The 21,620-nt window shown below is 39.5% G+C and overlaps 1 protein-coding gene across 1 annotated transcript; it reads left to right on the plus strand.

Moving 5' to 3' along the window:
• Positions 1–3,181: 3,181 nt before the first annotated feature.
• LOC132541444 (guanylate-binding protein 7-like) lies at positions 3,182–21,328 on the plus strand (the record flags this gene model as incomplete). The annotated part of the gene is given in 11 exon segments (XM_060202308.1): positions 3,182–3,396; positions 7,972–8,099; positions 8,874–8,983; positions 9,185–9,381; positions 11,548–11,793; positions 13,824–14,066; positions 14,069–14,103; positions 17,069–17,281; positions 19,658–19,760; positions 20,133–20,326; positions 21,254–21,328. Coding segments are annotated over 11 exon segments (1,734 nt in total), but the record flags the coding sequence as incomplete, so codon positions are not given.
• Positions 21,329–21,620: the final 292 nt, after the last annotated feature.

A 21,620-nucleotide genomic window follows, 5' to 3' on the forward strand; every position in this document is an offset into this window, starting at 1 on the left:
AAATGGTCATCTTCATTACTTTCCCTAATGAATGAGAAATTTCTATTTCGTTATTATTTTACAAAAGGAAAACTGAAGCACAGAGAATTTGATCTTATGAAGGGGCATACAGAGAGCAAAGTGCAGGGACTCCTGCACGTTGGTATTATCTTTGAGAATTTAAAGGGACAGTCAAAATTAGTAGACTGCTCAATCTCTGATTTTTTTTTCTTTCAATTTTCATTTGCCTTTAATCAACAAATACTGACTGACTCATATTTGTTCTCATAGAAATTACATTCTCTTGTGTATATCAGTATCTTATAACAATGTGTCATTATTTTTAAAAAAGATCTCTTAGTAACAAATGGGTAACCATAAGGAAATTGACATGTTTTAAAGTCACTCCATATATAATATTATCCTCTATAGAGAAAAATTAAAAGCGTTCCATATTAGATCAACTGCAAGACAAAGCTGTCTATCACCACCATCAATATTCAGCACAGTCTGGGAAACGCTGGCCACAGTCATCAGGCAAGAAAAAGAAACACAAAGGATTTCAACTGGAAGACAATTGAGATTATCCTATTTGAAGATGATATACTATATTTAGAAAATTAAAAGAAAACCAAGTAGAAAACTTTTAGTAATTATTATGCAATACAGACAAGTTTCAGGCTACAACTTTTACATACAAATATCATTATCATTCCTCTATTCAAATAGTTAAATAGAAAAACTAGAAGTAAAAAATCTATCTCATTTACAATATCATAAAAAATAATTATGACTACATTTAACAAAAGAGGTTAAAGACCTGTACACAGAAAACTAGGAGTCACTGCTGAAAGAATTAAAAGAAAACACATAGAATTTTTAAGTTATTCCCTGCTCATAGGCTAGAAGAATTAACATCATTAAAATTACCATATACAGACTGAATTTGATTCTTATTAATATCCTACTGAATTACATTAAGGGAATAGTAAAAATGCATTTTCTCTGGAACTACAGTATATACAAATTATTAAAGCAATTATGAAAAATATATATATACTATTTTTTCTTTCTAAAATTTTTTATCAGTGATTTAATATTTAATATTGATTTGCAAAATTATAAGATAACAATGATATAATTCTGTACCTTGCCCACCACCAGAGTTCTGTGTCCTCATTCCCTTCATTGGAAACTGAATTACTTCTCTTAATATCACAGATATGGGTTGACTATTGTTTATATAACTATATATATATATATATATATATATATATATATATATATATATATATATATAGTTGTCCATTTTTTCTATGGTTCTCCCTTCTCTTCCTTTCTGTCTCTTCTGAGTGTCCTTCTCCATTATATTTATTTATTTATTTATTTATCCCCCCTCTCACTTTGGGTCCTAATGGAATTGAAGTTCAGAGCCCACTAGTCATTTTCCCCTAATATTTACCCCTCTGGGGGTATGGACCAAAGTTCTTTATAGTGTGCAGAAGGTAAGATGTGTGGCTCCTATAATTGCTTCTCCACTGAACATGGACATTGGCAGGTCAATCCATACCCCCAGCCTGTTTCTGTCTCCTAGAGAGGCAGGTGTCTAGAGGGATGAAGTTCTGGGATACATTGATGTGGTCATCTCCCCAGGGAGTTCAGAATTATTTTTTTCTTTATTGGAGTATTAATATTTTATATTTGGCAGTGAATACAATAGTTTGCACATGCATGACATTCCTCAGTTTTCCACATAACAATACAACCCCCACTAGGTCCTCTGTCATCCTTTTCCAGGACCTGTACCATTCCATCCACCACCCGCACCCACCCCAGAATCTTACTTTGATGTGATACACTATCTCTAGTTCAGGTTCTACTTTTGTTTTCTATTCTAATCTTGTTTTTCAACTTCTTCCTGTGAGTAAGATCAAAATGAAATCTTAACATCTGCAACTAGGTGGCTGTTATGCAGTAAGATATGCCAGTAAGATTTAACATTTAAAGCATATCTTCATCCAGATATGAAACTTTATCTTTCTCTCTACTTTTCTATACCCCCTCCTCTACTTTCTTTTTTTAAAAATATTTTATTTATTTATTTCCCTTTTATTGCCCTTGTTATTATTGTTGTTGTTATTATCGTCGTCGTTCTTGGATAGGACAGAGAGAAACGGAGAGAGGAGGGGCAGACGGATAGGACAGAGAGAAACGGAGAGAGGAGGGGCAGACAGAGAGGAGGAGAGAAAGATAGACACCTGCAGACCTGCTTCACCGCCTGTGAAGCGACTCCCCTGCAGGTGGGGAGCTGGGTCTGGAACCGGGATCCTTCTGCAGGTCCTTGTGCTTAGCACCACGTGCGCTTAACCCGCTGCGCCACCGCCCAGCCCCCCCTCCTCTACTTTCTTTATTTCTCCCTGACCTATCAAATAAAAAAAGAAAAGGAAATATCTTCCCATACAGTTAAAGAAATTGATTCCTGAAACCATCATTTTGTCTGGGTAACACACTACTCTACCTATCTGTGTTTTGAGAGCTCATTCTTTCCCTCTTGTTTTCTTCAGAGACAAATGCATCTTCCTTATCAGGTTTGATGATCTCACATACTTCCTCTTTTTCAGAAAGGTTTTCTCTAGTTACCCTCTACAACAAGTCAACACCCAAACCTCCTTTTGCCCATTCATGGCTCTTTTTCTTCTGAGTATATATCAATAATAGTATATGTGTGTTCCTTATTGAGTTCCTTTATTTTCTGGCTTATACTAGAATGATGCAGGAGCAAGCATTCATTTCTTTATCTTTGCTTAAAACTGAGCACCTAAAGAAGACTACAACCTGGTAGTGGCTCAGTAGATAAATCTGTAACTAATGAGAGACTAAATCGTTCTTGAATCTTCTTTAGTCACTACTAGTCTCCTTCAAAGTCCATGTGTCTGCTTATCTGCAAGACATTAATGTTGTCAAGGTTTCATGATCAGCCTTTTTATTTTATTAATGTCATGCATCATATGGGAAAGAATGTTTCAGTGTTCATTTAAGATATATATATATATATATATACTGTACCAGACCTTGACACACATAGACTAGTGCACTATTTCGAATAGAGTAATGTAGGGAAGAGATAATAAGTCCCACAAGCCGAAAGATGATAAGCACATAACTCATTTAAGATGACTTTGAAATCTTCTATTCTAGTAAGTTGTTCCTCTGGCTTATAGTTCATCATGGCCACTGGACTTAACATGACAAAGCCGATCTGTTTGGTGGAGAATAAGGAAAATCAGCTGATGGTAAATCCTGAAGCTCTGGAGATTCTTGAAAAGATATCTCAGCCTGTGGTGGTTGTGGCCATTGCAGGACAGTATCAAACAGGAAAATCCTACCTGATGAACCACTTGGCAGGACAGAACCATGGTGAGTATTGTTCTGGGGGGCAGCCATATGTTGGAAAGCAGTGAACTCACAGGCTAGTCATTCCTTCTTCACATTCATTTTGAGGAAAAACTTTACTCTTCTCATTGAAGAAAGCTTCTTTATTTATTTTTTTATTTAAGAAAGGATTAATTAACAAAACCATAGGGTAGGAGGGGTACAACTCCACACAATTCCCACCGCCCAATCTCCATAACCCACCCCCTCCCCTGATAGCTTTCCCATTCTCTATCCCTCTGGGAGCATGGACCCAGGGTCATTGAGGGTTGCAGAAGGTAGAAGGTCTGGCTTCTGTAATTGCTTCCCCGCTGAACATGGGCGTTGACTGGTCGGTCCATACTCCCAGTCTGCCTCTCTCTTTCCCTAGTAGGGTGGGTCTCTGGGGAAGCTGAGCTCCAGGACACATTGGTGGGGTCTTCAATCCAGGGAAGCCTGGCGGGCATCCTGATGGCATCTGAAACCTGGTGGCTGAAAAGAGAGTTAACATACAAAGACAAACAAATTGTTGAGCAATCATGGACCCAAAGCTTGGAATAGTGGAGAGGAAGTGTTAGGGAGGGTACTCACTGCAAACTCTAGTGTACTTCTGCTTTCTTACTTTGGTGCCATACTCCAAACTCAGTCAATTTCTGCTTTGCGTTTCTACTTCTTTTTTTTTTTTTTTTACATGCATAACATTCCCTGGATTCCCATTTAACAATACAACCCCCACTATTTCATTCATCATTTTTCATAGACCTGTATTCTCCTTACTTTGGTGTAATACTCCAATTCCATGAAGAAAGCTTCTAATTTAAATGTCAGATTTATAACTTCAACCCCATGTGTCCACAAAAGTCTACCCAATGTGTTTATAAGAAGGGACTCCCCAGTCATATAGTGGGAGTCAGGCAGTAGCAGCTGGTTAAGCGCACGTGGTGCGAAGCACAAGGACCTGCATTAAGCCAGTTCTAGCCCACGGCTCCCCACCTGCAGGCGAGTCGCTTCAGAGGCAGTGAAGCAAGTATGCAGCTGTCTTTCTATCCCCCTCTCTGTTGTCCCCTCCTCTCTCTATTTCTCTCTGTCCTATCCAACAATAAATAGCATCAGTAACAACAACAATAATAACTACAACAATAAAAAAAAAAAAAGCACGAATCTGGCTGTATTAAGCGCAGGTGGCGCAAAGCGCAAGGACCCTGTGAGCCCCTGGCTCCCGACCTGCGGGGAAACGCTTCACAGGTGGTGAAGCAGGTCTGCAGGTGTCTTTCTCTTCCTCTCTGTCTTCTCCTCCTCTCTCCATTTTTCTCTGTCCTATCCAACAACAATGACATCAATAGTAACTACAACAATAAAACAACAAGGGCAACAAAAGGAAATAAATATTTAAAAAGGGCAACAAAAGGGAATAAATAAATAAATAAAAGCTAAAATAAAAGCTAATAAATATCGCATTAGTCAGGATCCATGTACTTTTATATACTCAGCAATTCAACAAATAGCAAGTATTTATTTCATTTTACCTACACCAGGTGGAGTATATCATATATATCACACACACACACACACACATATGGACATTTTATCTCAGACATCATAGCTCTCTATGGAAAACACAGAATATAAAAAATAAATGGCTGTGCCCTGCTAAACCATGCTTCCTTAGATATTTCGTCATGACTCTTTTTGCTCTCCATTGAAGGAAGCATTGATATATAGCAGGTAAAAAAAAAAAATCTTGGTCTATTGAAAAAATATGTTACCCACAATTATCTGCCAGATATCATTCGCCTTCTCCATTTGAGGGTTAGAAACATTCTCACACCTTTGTTGATTTTCTATCATACCATAACTGAGACAATGAATGAAGACTCTTCATTCGCTTGAAGATAGAAACAATAAGGAAAGACTGAGTGGTGGGGCACCTGGTTGAGCCCCCAGTCCCCACCTGCAGGTGAAGCAGTGTGGCAGATGTCTCTCTCCCTCTCTTTTAAAATTATTTTTAAAATCTTTATTTATTTATTGTTGGACAGAAACAGAAATTGAGAGGGGATGGGGAATTAGAAGGGGGAAAGAGACAGAGACCTGCAGCCCTGCTTCACCACTCAATGTAGCTTTCCCCCTGCAGGTGGGGACCAGGGGCTTGAACCTGGGTCCTTGCATAGTGTAATGTAAGCCACTGCCTGGGCCCTCTCTCCATCTCTATCACTCCTTCCCCCCTCAATTTCTGGCTGTCTCTATCTAATACATAAGTAAAGGAACATAAATGAAAAATAAATACATTAAAATAAAGAAACAATGAGGAAACATAGAGATAAAGAGCATAAAAAATTTAATAAGAGTCCATATATCAGCTCAGGTCCTAGAGAGACACATATAATCCTCTCAAGGTATAAGTACAGAACTACAAACTAGGGCCTGTCTACAAGAACATGCATATGACAAAAGGAAATAATAAGAAATAGAGAAGAATGCAGAGAATGGCCAGGTAACCAACCATTAAAAGTTTTAAGTCACACAGAGGCTATATAGACACTAAACCTTGGCAAAGACACAGGTGAGGTGACATGAGAGGACCAGTTAGTGATGACAGAGGAGCTGGGACACTGGGAACTTATGGCTCAGCAGGGTGGCAGTGAGAGAACACACACCTGGCTTGTTGTCCTGCTGCTGCCTCCCAGTCACTACACTTCCTCAGTAACTGGACACAAAGGGAGGTTTTCAGGGTATGATAAAAAAGGTGGGGGGAGTGTGAAGAGGGGGAGCTATCAGGAGTCAGAACAATGACACCATGTGCATAATTTGAACCACATGATGGCAGGAAGTTACAAGAGACATAAAGTCATTCTTTCAAAAATTCTCAATCTGCATAAAAGTTAAATTGACCCTCTTTGCTAAAATGGGAAGCAAACATCCCACCAGACTGAGAGTCACTCTCACCGTGGTAACATAAGGTTAACCAACAGAACACAAAGGCAGCCTGAACTATCTGCCATTACTGTGTGTCATTTTCTCTTCTTACATTCACTTTGGGGGGTGGAAATGATTTATGAGAATGTTGTCACCTGTGTAGCTTCTTTTCACCAAGGGATAGGTGTCAACACATCACATGCACCACAAATTGACATCCTTCTATACCACAGGATACTAGAACCCTAACCCGCTTTCAACTCCCCAAAGCCCTCCCCCTTACTGTTTCCAGACCTATTTCAATAGACCATACCCACTCTAGATTTAACCCTGTATATTTTCTCTTTGATTCTGAAGTCCCCCCTGGGGGCTGGGTGGTGATTCATCTGGTGGAGTGCCCAAGTTACCAAGGTCAAGGATCTGGGTTTAACCCTCCAATGACCACATAGAAGATCTAGCAGGAGGGAAGTTTTCATGAGCAGGGGAGCAGTACGATGGTGTTTCTGCTTCTCTCTGTCTGTCTTTGTTTCTCACACTCTATCAGAAATAAAAATAATGGCAGCCAGGGGAAGTGGAGCTGTGCAGGCACTAAGCCACAGAGATAACACTGCTGGCAATTAATTATACTCTTAAGTTCCACCTGTAAAGACTTGTGATGAACCAGAAGAACAACACAAATAAACACAATAGTGAGATGCCAACTGACACCTGCAAGCATATCATACATTTTACAGAAGTTAGTGAGAAGAATGTGGGGGAAAGGAGACCTTCAATGCTGGTGGACAAGTTGGTGGAGGAGGTGGTGTGCTGACACCTGTCACAGGAAAATATGTAATGCACCTGTGACAACACTTTTGTAAATCAATTTTCGTCCTTTTGTCTAAATTCTTTTTTAATAAAGTCATTTTTAAAAATATTTATTTATTTTCCCTTTTGTTGCCCTTGTTGTTTTATTGTTGTAGTTATTATTGTTGTTATTGATGTCATCATTGTTGGCTAGGACAGAGAGAAATGGAGAAAGGAGGGGATGACAGAGACAGGGAGAGAAAGACACCTGCAGACCTGCTTCACCACCTGTGAAGGGACTCCCCTGAAGGTGGGGAGCCGGGGGGCTCGAACCAGGATCCTTAGCCGGTCCTTGCGCTTCGTGTCACTTGCGCTTAACCCGTTGTGTTACCGCCGGACTCCCTAATTAAGTCATTTTATTGATGTCAGCATCACCACTCCCTCCACCAGCTTGTCCACCTCCTCCCACATAAGGCATTGGGCTGGGTGGGGCAGTGGTGCACTTGGTTAAGCAGGCATATTACAGTGCACATTAATCTGGGTTCAAGCCCAGGGGTCTTGCCTGCAGAGAGAAAGTTTTGAGAGCAGTGAAGCAGATTGGACAGCGTCTATATTTCTCTTTGGCTTTCTATACCGCCCCCCTCAATATCCTTCTGTTCTATCTAATAAAACTTTTTTGACAGAAAAAAAAAAAAGGCATTGAGTCGTCAAGCCCATTTCAGACCCCACCCACCTCCCTCTTTTAGAGCCCTTGGATCTGCTGTAATGAAGGACTGTCAAAATTTCACCCTTTGTTTTGTTTCACCTTTTGTTGTTGTTCTTTCTTGTTTTCAAAGCCCAACATATGAGTGAGATTGTATCAGTTTCTCTTTGCCTTTTCAGGTTTTCGTTTGGGCTACACAATAAAAGGTGAAACCAGGGGCATCTGGATGTGGTGTGTGCCCCACCCCTCCAGGCCAGACCACACGCTGGTTCTTCTAGACACAGAGGGCCTGGGGGATGTGCAAAGGGTGAGAGAGCATTCTTGCTTTGGTTGCTCACTTACATTTTATTACATTTTGATTTGCTACATCAGTTCAATATTCCCAACATATTTCTGTAAATTGTAAAAACCACATGAGTTAGAGAAACTAAATTCTCTTCCCTAGAATTTATCACCAAGCAAAAGGTGAATGAGTAGCCAGGTGGTGGTGCATCTGGTTGAGTGCACATATTATACTGTGCAAGGACCCAGGAGATCATCATCATGAAGCAAGAAGTTTATATCCTTAGGAGAATATACAGTATAGGCTAATCTTAGCTACCTAACTTAATAGCAGTTTTGTTTTCAGTACATTCTGATTAACAAAAATTTGCAAAGGAAGCATTGCCCACAAAATACTTCATACTTCTAGATCTATGCAATGAACTCATAGAATTGTTACATATTTACAGTTATTGCATTGTACTATTAGCTAAAGAACTCAGAGGCTGAAGCATCAGTGCCAAAACCAACGTTGAGGTTTGAATTTAGCACTGTCTTAGGATTTTGTTATTGGAGGACATATGTATTATGTAGCTAGAATAGATTTGAAATACTGATTACAAAGTAAGTGAAAGAAACATAAACTTGGGCAGGAGGTAGATAGCATAATGATTATGCAAATAGACTCTCATGCTTGAGGCTCCAGGTTCAATCACCTGCACCACCATAAGCCAGAGCTGAACAGTGCACTGGTTAAAAAACAAAACAAAACAAAACAAACAAAAAAAAACTAACCCCTTTGTTGTAATGTACTTTCTAGGGCAACTCTGTGAATGACTCCTGGATCTTCACACTGACTGTGCTTCTCAGCAGTGTGTTTATCTACAACAGCATGAACTTTATCAACCTCCAGGCCCTGGAGCAACTGCAATATCCTTCCAGGAACTAAATCACCATGTTTCATAGAGCTTGTAGGAATGGCAATGGTCACTGTTTCTTCTTCTTTCTCTTGACCCTATTTTCACGGGTGACACAAAGGGGAAACAGTGCAAAGCGTGTTTTCAAAACTTGTTTGGGGGGAAACCTAGAAACTGCTGCAGGGCATTTCTTATTCCTTAGCTAAGGTTCCAGTTATGTGACTGAACTATCAGAGCTAATCAAGACAAAATCCTCTCCTAGCTCTGGCAAAGTCATGGACTCAGCAGAGTTTGTGAGTTTCTTTCCAGACTTTGTTTGGATTGTACGGGATTTCAAGGTGAAATTAGAATTAAATGGACATACCATTACAGAAGATGAGTACCTGGAGCATGCTTTGAAGTTGAGTTCAGGTATCAGAGAATATTTGGGTATTAAAAGATGATTGGCTGAGAATGAGATCACTGGAGTCTAGTCATTCAACACCTGACTTTTATTTGAGTTTAAATCGAAGTCCATGCTAACAGTGATTGATGAGTAACAAGAGGGTATTGTTTCCATGATCATTACTACTGGAAAAAAATGTTCACCAGTGTTTAAGCTGAGGAGATTTATAATCCAGTAGTGAGTCAAATAATTCCTGAAAAAGTGGTAACAAAAAAAAAAAAAAATGAGGATTAAGATCAGTGCTAACACTTCCTTCTACTCGTTTATGCTACTAAGTTATAAACTTCTCCATTTCTATTTAGAGAAACATATATTTAGAGAAACAGTAGGGTTATAAAAATGTTAAGGGGTGAGGGAGATAGTAAAATGGTTTGCAAAGAGACTTCCATGCCTGAGGCTACAAAGTCCCAGGTTCAATTCCCCACACCACCAGAAGCCATAGCTGTGTAGTGCTCTGATAATAATAATAATAATAATAATAATAATTAAAAAGAAAAATTATAAAATAAAAATGTTAAAGACAGAATCAAAAACATATCAAATGACCTAATTTACTGTAATTTATATTGTCATTTTACAAGTCTGCATACTATCAATAACATCACTCACATAAATGAGTTGTGTACACAGAATAGTTCCCCCCACCAGACCACTGACCCATCCTTTCATCAAAGTGTTAAATGCTTTCCTTATTCTCTCATGATAATACTTGGCTTCATTCTACAACCATTACAGCATTCTAGGAAATTAATAGAATAAATATCTTGGGCATATTATTGAGCTTTAAAATGCTTGAAGCCTAGAAGCACAAATCTATTTTTGCTTAATACATTTTTTGAAGAATTTATTTATTTATTCACGAGAAAGATAGGAGAAGAGAAAGAACCAGCCATCACTCTGGTACGTGTGCTGCCGGGGATCAAACTCAGGACCTCAAGCTTGAGAGTCTAGTTCCTTAGCCACTGTGCCACCTCCCGGACCACAATACATTTTCTTTCTTAAACAACAAATTATTGAACAGTAGATTTATACTAGGAATTCCTTTGCATTACTTTGTCAATTTCAATGTAATATCTGGAGAACTGGTGAAGGAGATACCCCAGTTTTGTTTAGGCTAATCTTACTGTTTCGTTGTGCTTGCTAAACATGGTTTATAGATTGCCCATAGAGTGTGGTCTCATAGTCTGACTTTATTCAGTTATTATTATTATTATTATATTTATTTGTTTACTGGATACAGACAGCCAGAAATTGAAAGGGAAGGGCTTGATAGAGAGGGAGAGAGACAGAGAGACACCTGCACCCCTGCTTCACCACTTGTGAAGCTTTCCTCCTGCAGGTGGGAACCAGGGGATCGAACCTGGGTCCTTGTTCATTATCATATGTGTGTTCAACCAGATGCACCAACTCCTGGTGTTACTCAGTTTTTTTCATACTCCAGAGTATCATCAATCATCAATGTTTTCCACAGAACCATCATACATATGCTTAATTCTACCTTACATGACAGCAAACATGTCACTTATGGCATAGAGTTCATAGTATTGGAAAATGACGTCTGATTCATCAGTTTTTCAACAAATATCTATTAAGTAGTAATCTAAAAGTCTACCCAATAATCTACACAGCTCGTGCAATCGCTAAGGAACGTGATCATGAAATTTATTTATTGGGTTGGATGGCTCCTATTTGCAACAAAGTATTTCCTGCCTCCTTGGCTTTGTACAAAATAAGGAAATTTGGGGCTGAGTCATGGCACACCTAGTTGAAAGCACACATTACTACCTGTAAGGACCTAGGTTTGGGCCCCCGCTCCCCACCTTCAGGGGAAAAGCTTTGTGAGTGGTGAACAGTGTTGCGGATGTCTCTGTCTCTCTCCATCTCTATCTCTCCAGTTTCTTTCAATTTCTGGTCATCTCTATCCAATAAATAAATAAAGATAAGACAAAAAATTTTTAAAACCAAAATAAGAAAAATACATGTCTGGGGGATATCAGCATAGGTTTACTTAGATAACTAAATAAAGGAATTGCAGGCTCAGCAGTTACAGTAATGCAAATATCCCTGTATATGATCTTTATCCCCTTTCACTGATAATGGTTTCTTTCATTTTTCCTTTCCTATTTCTACAGATGAAAGTAAACTAATACAGCATTCAAACACAACTAAAGAGTGTATCCGGAGTTTTATCCCCAAGAGGAAATGCTTTACCTTTAGCCAACCAACAAAGGATGATGAATTATTACTCAGTCTTCACAAAGTATCAACAAACGAACTGGAATTAAATTTTCAAGAGCAATCTAAAAAATTCTGTTCATATATCTTTACACATTCAAAGACCAAGACCCTAAGAGAGGGAGTAATTGCCACTGGAAACAGTAAGTCTCTTCTGTTAGAGCTTATCTCTCTGTGTTTCTGTTTATGTGGTCAAGCAGTGATTGTTCTTTCTACTTGCTTAAGTTAACATGTTCCCCTCTGTGTTGCAGCATATTGTGGCAAAAGACAAGATCTCATATTCCCTTAAAACTGAGTCGTCTTCTGTAGTAATTTAAATGTAATCTTATGTATAGCTAGTTACATGGTCCTTTACCCTTTACAGACACACTATGACGTGTGCAGAGACTGCATCATCTTGGATTTGTTTCCTTTTTTTTTTTCAGTGATTTAGTAATGATTTACAAGATTGTAAGATAATTGGGGTATAATTCCACACAGTTCCCACCATCAGAGTTCTGTGACCCATCCCCTCTTTTGAAGACTTCTCTACTCCTAAATATCAGTGTCCCATAATCCTTGATGACTGTTTTATTTTTTTTTCCGATAAGTCATGGCCTCATGTATGTGTGATTTCAATACTCCTGGGCTACTTTTAAAATTTTTTATTAATGTTTTAATAATGATTAACAATACTGTACAATAACAAGGGGTATGATTCCACGAAGTTCCCACCACCAGAATTCTGTGTCCCATCCCCTCCATTGGAAGATTGCCTATTCTTTATTCCTCTGGAGTATGGACCAAAGATCTTTATGGGGTGCAGAGGGTGGAAGGTCTGGCTTCTGTAATTGCTCTTCTGCTGGACATGGGTGTTGGCAGGTTGATCCATAATCGCAGCCTCTTTCTATCTTTCCCTAGTGGGCTAGGGATCTGGAAAGATGAGTTTCCTGGACACATTGGTGAGGTCGTCTGCTCTGGAAGGTCAGGATGACATGATAGTAGCATCTACAACTTAGTGGCTTACAGGTGGTAAGATATAAAGCAAATTGTTCAATAAACAGGAACCCAAGGTGGGAATATAGAACATGAAACTAAGGGTCTTTGTGTGGGAAGAAGCTAGGAAGTCTGTTTTAGATATGTTCCAAGGGGCCCATGACTATAATAATTTTTGCCAGAGTTTGATAGCTAACGTGCAGGTGGACAAAAAGTGTTACCTGGGAAGATAGTGTCAGAGTTGGGAATAGGGCTAGAAAGCTGGATTATGGCAGAGAGTAGTTCTAGGTAGCTTTTTATTCAGAGAGACAGAGAAAGAGAGACACCACAGCACTAGAGCCCCACTGCCAGCTCATATCCATATGGTGCCATGGGCTACAACCATACAAAGTAATCACCCTGTGCAATGAGACAATTGGCTGGCACACATTGATGATTGCTTGATCCTAGCCAACCAGATACAGCATTATATCAAAAAGATTGTTCATCATGACCAGGTGGGATGTATTCCAAGGAGACCCAACATTTTCATTTGGAAATAGTGTCAACAATTTATAATATTGACTTATTTCTTAAATAAATTCTGTTGTTTCATTTTCATGGGAAAGGATTTCAGGAAATCTTAGAATAACAATACCAACTGGTAGACATCATAGAATGAGGTGAATTAAAGAACCATAGAAGGGTGAATAAAGAACACAAAATGAAGTCATTTTAAGTAAATGGATTCAAATGAATTCAAAGAAGGAGGGGGTTGGCAGACCATGGTGGGCCAACAAGCGCACATAGTACTAAGCACAAGGACTAACTCAAGGGTCTGGGTTCCAGCCCCTGGCTCCCCATCTGCAGTAGGGATGCTTCACAAGTGGTGAAGCAGGTCTGCAGGTGTCCATCCTTCTCTTTCCCTCTCTGCCTCCCCCTCTTCTCTCAATCCGTTTCTGTCCTATCCAATAAAATGGAAAAAAAAAATGACCACCAGGAGCAGTAGATTCATAGCATTGGCACCAAGCTCTACCAATAAACCCTGAGGCAAAAGAAAAAAAAAGTATAGAAACTAGGATACACAAATTTGTACAAGAATGAAGATGAAAAGGAGAAGCAAAAAAAAAAAAATTATAAAATTTTGTACAAATTAAAACACTGATTCCCTAAGTTTATACAGTAACTGTTGGTAACTCTATTTATTCTCCAGATTCAGGACTGGGGACTCTGCTCAAGTCCTACATAAACGTCATTGACAGTGGAGGAGTACCCTGCTTGGAAAATGCAATGATAACTCTGGCCCAGCATGAGAACTCCATCGCTGTGCAGAAAGCAGACCACCACTACAGTGAGCAGATGGCGAGGCAAATAACATTCCCCACAGACACTCTCCAGGAGCTGTTAGATGTGCACACAGACTGTGAGAGGGAAGCCATTGCAGTCTTCATGGAACACTCCTTTGGGACGACCAACAGGAGTTCCAGAAGAAACTTGCGGTAATATATTATAACATATATCCTTCCTGATTCCTGTCCTAGAAAGATGACTAGACTATCCCCTTTAGGAACCATGGTTCATTGGTGTCATTATGAATGGAATGTTCTTGTTAGTCGCCTTGTTATACATGTTAAAAGTGCATCTTTTGTAGGGGCTAGGCGGTAGCGCACTGGGCTAAGCGCACATGGCGCAAAGGGCACATGGAGCAAAGCGCCAAGAACTGCCCCAAGGATCCGCAAGGAAATGCAAGGATCTGCAAGGATCCGAGCTCTGCCCACCCCTACAATCTGTGAAACTGGTCTGCAAGTGTCTTTCTTTTTTATAAAAAAAATTTTAAATATTTATTTTATTTATTTATTCCCTTTTGTTGCCCTTGTTGTTTTATTGTTGTAGTTATTATTGTTGTTGTCGTTGTTGGATAGGACAGAGAGAAATGGAGAGAGGGAGGGGAAGACAGAGAGGAGGAGAGAAAGACACCTGCAGACCTGCTTCACCACCTGTGAAGCGACTCCCCTGCAGGTGGGGAGCCGGGGTTCGAACCGGGATCCTTATGCCGGTCCTTGTGCTTTGTGCCACCTGCGCTTAGCCCGCTGCACTACAGCCCGACTCCCTGCAAGTGTCTTTCTTATCTCTCCTCTCTCCTTCTATCTCGACTTTTTCCTGTCCTATCAAACAACAATAACAACAATAAAGTCAACAAAAACAACTACAACGAAGAAAACTCGAAAAAATGGCCCCAGGAGCAGTGGATTCATATTGCAGGCACCGAGCCCCAGCAATAACCCTGGAGCAAAAAAAAAGTGCATTTTTTTGTAAAATATTTTTCTATTGTGGCAAAAACCAAAATACTATGTACTTTACAACCTAAAAGAACACACATAGCTCGTAGTTGTTTAGATCAGACATCTACACAGAATGTGTGGCTCTTCTGATCACATGAATCAAAGCTAGAAAAAAGTTCCAATGTGGGAGTCGGGCAGTAGCGCAGCGGGTTAAGCACACATGGCGCGAAGCACAAGGAACGGCTTAAGGATCCGGGTTCCAGATCCCAGCTCCCCACCTGCAGCGGGGGTCGCTTCTCAAATGGTGAAGCAGGTCTGCAGGTGTCTGTCTTTCTCTCCCCCCTCTGTCTTCCCCTCCATTACTCTTTGTCCTATCCAACAACAATGACATCAATAACAATAATAATAACCACAACAATGATAAAAGAAGCAAGGGCATCAAAAGGGGGGGGGAGATAGCCTCCAGGAGCAGTGGATTCATGGTGCAGGCACCTAGCCCCAGCAATAACTGTGAAGCCAAAAAAATAAGTTCCAATGTGCTGAAGCTGCCATCTGAAGGTATGAGGAACACCCCTCCTTCACCAGCAGTGATACAAAATCTCTGTGATGGCCCTCTCTACCCTCACATGGAAAAAAAAACTTATTTGTGTATGTCCATATACTCAATTCTCTCTCTTTTCATTTTTTTATTATTATCTTTATTTATTGGATAGAGACAACCAGAAGTCAGAGGGAAGGGGGGAGATAGAGAGACAGAGAGACACCTGCAGCCCTACTTCACTGCTCATAAAGCTTTCCCACTGCAGGTGAGGATGGGGGGGGCCTTGAACCCAGGTCCTTGAGCATTGTAATATATGTGCTCACCCAGCCCTTGAGAAAACCAATTTGAAGATCTCGTGAAAAGACATATGCTTTCATTTTCCTGTGTAGTCACTAATTCTTTCTTTTTATTGCAGTTTTCTTTTTAATTGGAGGGTTAATCTTTTACATTCAACAGTAGATACAATAGTTTGTACATGCAGAACATTTCCCAGCTTTCCACATTCACCAATTCTCAAAGTTTACGTGTGCCATAAAATCCTCACACAAGTATTCACCGTGTGCACAGGTACACGCATTACAGTAAATGGACACCAAATAAGGGAATTCTTGGGAGTCGTCTTCCTTCCCATTTATCACCAGCATCTTCATAGAACATTCGTCCTACGTCTCTCTTTTGTCATCCTTAAATTTACAAAAATATCTTAGTTCACATGAGAGAAACTCAACCCTATGAGAATACATAAATACAGTAAAAAGTATTTGCTACAACATTCTCTCACACTGAGCTCTTCACTGAAAGAATTTCTGAAGTATTCAAAACTCTGTTCAGACACTCTGTAACTGATCAGTACACCATTGGTTTTCTGTGCTTTTATCCATAACAGTGTTTCTCAAGAAAAGTCTCCTTCTAATCAGATTGACCTGTTTCTCATTGTTATGGATGGATGCATCACTGTCTATTTTACTACTGGTTTAAAAAAAAAAAACATAGATAAGAAAACATTTCAATTTGGACCTTGCTAAGTTAGCACATCTTAAAAGTTCTCATCAATGCCAAAAACAAATTGTGTATCTGGAGGTTGGCAGATGTTAACCAGACAAACTGAGCAATTAGTATGAAGTTTGCATAAGCTGCTACAAGTCATACTGCTGTATGCCTGAAATTAATATAATCTTAATTATCCCTCAATTTCAAAATATATGTAAATATATATAATAAACAGTATCTAGGTATTTATCTCAGTGAATAGATCATAGAATTTAAACCATGAAATCCCAGATTTAGTATCTGGTACCACATATAATAAAGCAGAAAAGCACTCTATTTTAAAGAAAGAAAGAAAGAAAGAGAGGGAGGAAGAAAGAAAGGGAGAAAGAAAGGAAGAAAGAAAGATTTTTTTTTTTAAGAATCATGAAACCCATGTCTACCAGTTCCATAAATTCACACACGGAGGCCTGAGGCCAAAGTGGACTCTATACATACCTACAGCTAGTCTGTCAGTGCAGGACTTAACTCTCCTGACTCATGACTGTACCAGGTTCCAGTGTACTCTTAAACTGATGGCTTCTTCCAGAATCACAGTTTGACTTTCCCTTCTAATAATTTCTTTCTATGAATTTCTCCCCATTTTCATGGTAGCATACCATGGAGCAAAAGATGGAGAACTTCCGTCTGCAAAATGAAGAGGCATCTATGAAATACTGTGAAGAAGAGCTCAGAAAACTTGCACAGTCCTTGCAGGAATGTATTTCAAGTGGAATTTTCTTTGTGCCTGGAGGACACGCCCTTTACTTAGAAGCAAAGAGAAAAATTGAAGAGGACTATGAGCTGCTGCCCAGGAAAGGAGCTAAGGTGAAGTATAGTGGAAGTGGGCCAAGAACAGTACATCTCGTCAGCCTGGATAAAACCACAGTGAAAGGGGGCCAGCGGTAGTGCAGTAGGTTAAGCACACATGTTGCGAAGCACAAGGACCAGAGCAAGCATCCCGGTTCGAACCCCTGGCTCCCCACCTGCAGGTGTTTATCTTTCTCTCCCTCTCTCTGTCTTCCTCTCCTCTCTCAATTTCTCTCTGTCCTATCCAACAACAACAACAGCTATAACAACAATAACAGTAACAAGGGCAACAAAATTTTAAAAAATGGCCGCCAGGAGCAAAGGATTCAGAATGCAAACACTGAGCGCCAGCAATAACCCTGGAGGCAAAAAAAAAAAAAAAAAATCACCACTCCTGAAACTTTCCCCCTGTAGGTGGGGACCAGGGGCTTGAACCTGCATCCTTGCACACTGTAATGTATGTGCTTAACTAGGTGTGCCTCTGCTTGACCCCTCACAGGGTGCCTTTCTAAACAGGAAGGGACAGAGGCTGCATAGTCCAGATAATAATCTGCATGTCACCAATACCTGTGATTAGGTGCTTAGTACTACTCAATGCCTGAAATTACTTAGGCTTCACAGTTACATCTGTGTTCTTTTACTATATGTGTCTTTCTCTTTACAAATGCTGAAAAAGATATAGAGTAGCATGTCAGAAAAAGAAAAAAAAACAACATGGTGGTATTGCAACTATATGATAATATTGTTACATATATGGAATTATATGTAAATGCTCAACTATTAGATACTTTAAAAACAAATATTTCTTCAGGAGTGTAGAGTTCATTATTGGGAATTTAGATGAAAATAAACAGTCTTATCACTTGGTAAACAATAATAGCTTTTGTACTAAGTAGACTGAATACATGATTAAAGAAATAAGGCTACTCTCAAGAAACATGATTTCACCTGAGAAAGGTCCATAAGCACTACATTAGAGAAAGAGGGATGGGGCACATTTAGTTAAGTCCACATGTTACTGTGTTCAAGCTTCAGTTTCTCCCTGTACTTATCCAATAAATAAATAAATAAATAAATATATATATAAAAATAAACCCTGGGAGTCAGGTGGTATCGCAGTGGGTTAAGCACATGTGGCACAAAGCACAAGGACCTGAGTAAGGACGTCCGCTGGACTCCACCTGCAGGGGAGTCACTTCACAAGCGGTCTATTTTTCTCTCACCCTCTCTGTCTTCCCCTCCTATTTCCATTTCTCTCTGTCTTATCCAACAATAATGGCATCAATAAAAACAAAAACAATGAAAAACAACAAGAGCAACAAAAGGGAAAATAAATAAATAAATAAAACTAAATTAGATCTATGAGAGTAATGACTCTTATGTAGCTAGGCACACAGATAATAATTATGATGGTGACAATTATGGTGATGGAGGCGGTTAATATTCAGTACTCGATCCACAAATCAAGTATATTTTTAGGTGATGTACTTAGTCAACTAAATACTCAAAATATAAAACTAATAAATAATTATCCTATGAGGCACTAAGAATTTAAGAAGTCGAGCTCAGCACATATATTACCATGTTCAAGGACCTAGTTTAAGACCCCAGTCCCTACCTGTGGGGTGGGAGTAAGCTTCACAAGTGGTGAAATAGTGGTATGTGTCTCTCTTTTTCTTTCCCTCTATTTGTCTATACCCCCTCTCAATTTATCTCTGTCCTATCATGGAGAAGGAAAAAAGAAAAAAAAGGGGAAAAAAAAGGATGAAGAAGAAACAATAGCCACGGGGCGGGAGGGCAATAGATTCACTGTGCAGGCACTCAGAATCCAGTGATAATCCTGGTGGCAAAAATTTGGTTAATTTAATTAATTTTATTTTATAAGTTTCCTGAGCTCACACAGTCATCATACACGTATCATCCAAGATAACAGGGTGACTCTATGTACCTATAAGTTATTCAAAACTTAAGAGATTTAGAAATGCTTTTTGGGACAGGAAATGAAAGTGGAAGTATCACTAAGGAGTATCATAGTAAAGAAAAGGGAGATGAACACGCAGAAAGAATAAAAAGAATGTACAGATTGCAAACAGTGGAGGGTTGTGTTTGTAGAACAGCACATAAGACCCTCACTCTGCATTCTGAAGAGGGTTGTAGTCTGAATTCTGAGGTGAGCAATCTCAAGGGCAAAGAAGGAGGCTGTGTTAGAGGGTTTTCAGGCATCACTAAAAAGATTTGTTTTTGGGTCATGGCTACTGAAAGGTAGGAACCACTATGGAACCCTAGGAGATATAAAGAATTTATGGGGTTCAATTTTTGTTTCACTGGACATAATTTCTAATATAGAATATCATTCTTTGCTGCCTTACCAGTCTTTGTTCATTTTCTCCTTAGGAAAAGGAAGTTTTACAGAAGTTCCTGGAGTCTCAGGCAGTAATAGAGAAAGCCATTCTAAAGGCAGACAAAGCACTCAGTGATGGGGAGAAGGCCATAGCAGGTGTGTGGGGGCCTAAGGGCAGGAATGCAGGGAGGGAAGGGACTGAACACAGAGACTCAGGGAGGCTCCTGAAGTGCCCTTTGACAGAACTAACAGCAAGTTTTCCTGAAACAAGCAACTTTCTCTAAAGTTGCTTGTGGAGAGAGACTGCTATGTATGCAATAACTTAGCAGAGATTTGGTTGATCCTATGATCAACCTGTACCTTTTCATCCTATTCTAATATATGTGTTGCAGGTAGGACTAACATGAAAATTCAGAGATCTCTCTCTGGTATTTAAATTCATTACAGTCTCTGAGTTCTGGGCTGAGGGGAGGTGCTTGACTTAACATGATATTTATTTTGTTGCTCTGTGACTCTGTGGTGGAACAGTGGAATGTACCCAACTCAACACAGAGAAGAATGAAAATGAGATGCTAAGACAAAAGCTAAAGGAGAAGGAGCAGATAAGCATGGCTCAGTTAAACTGTTATCAGAAAAATTTGGCCCAACTGAAAAAAAGGATGGAAAGGCAATATCACAACCAACTTGAAGAGAAAAAAATGATGCTAATGCATAAGAGAAAGGTAAGTCGTCTGGGTGAGGCCTTGCCATGATTGCTTATTGAGAAAAGCCATCATAACTAAGAAAGAACAAGAGATCTGTCTCCTAAGGAAAACACAATATTTAAATACAATTTTAAGTGAAGTAATGATGCCTGAGAAAAAAAAAATTGAAAGAGGATTTCCTAGAGTATCAAATAAATATGAAAATGTTGTTACCTTAACTCTACACTATTAAGCATACTCTATAGCATTCAACTTTGGACAGTATGAATATCATACCCTAGGCTCCTATATTGTGCTGATTATAGTTTTTAATTCTGATTTCAAATGTAAAGGACATTGACCACAGTGTCCCTAAAATATTTGGTTAAAACTATCAAAGAAATCTGCAGTAGATCCTTCTGGTCTTCAGGTTGTACCTAATAGTTCAGGTTGTACCTAAGAGTTACTATTGTATATTTAAAGCATTAAAACTTTCTGAAATTGTTTCTAGGTCTTCCTGATTCATCCATAAACCTGCAATAAAATGCATTACTCACCCAGACCTGTAGCTTGATAGCCCTTGCTTACTAGAGAGTCAGCACTTTCTGTTAACTATTACATGAATACTACAATGCTACCTTAGTAGGATCACAACATAACAAGAATTAAGCCTATACTTTGTTTTCAATATGTTTTAATAAAGTAGGATGAACTACTGGTATGGTTGTCATGTAAAGCCCCATCTACATCCTACTCACCTTAGAGATAACTCTAAGGCCTCATGGGAAGCAATAAACCATAGCTAACTCCATCCATGTATATTTACCCAGACATTTGGGAGATGAAATGAAGTCATCAAAGAGCTATGAAGGTTGCAGAGAAATGACACAAGTCCTCAGCTATTGTGGTCATTAAATCCAAACATATGGCTCAAATTTTCAAAGGGAATAATTTCCATCTTTACAGCTCCTGAAAGAACTGCCTGAGGAAGGATTTCCAGAGAAATCTGAAAAGGTTAAAGAAGAAATAAGAATAATAGAAGAGAGATTCGACTTCCGGAGGCGGAGCTACGAGCAGCAGATCGCTTTCTCTCCTCTCCTCTCCTCTCCTCTCCCGGATCAACTAGGAATACCAAAGGAGACCACCCGGACCGAAACAAGACAGGACTAGAATGACCACAGAAACCCAGTAAATCACCCGTGAGTACAAACACGCGTGGCTGGTGACAAAGAGGAGAGAGGGGCCTAAGGAGAGATTAAGTGACTGCTAACAGTTCGACAGTCTGTCAGTGGAGACACCACCTCCAGTCTGCTCCACCAACAAGGGGACAGCT

This window comes from Erinaceus europaeus, chromosome 11, assembly GCF_950295315.1.
Source record: "Erinaceus europaeus chromosome 11, mEriEur2.1, whole genome shotgun sequence".
NCBI classification, from domain to species: domain Eukaryota; kingdom Metazoa; phylum Chordata; class Mammalia; order Eulipotyphla; family Erinaceidae; genus Erinaceus; species Erinaceus europaeus.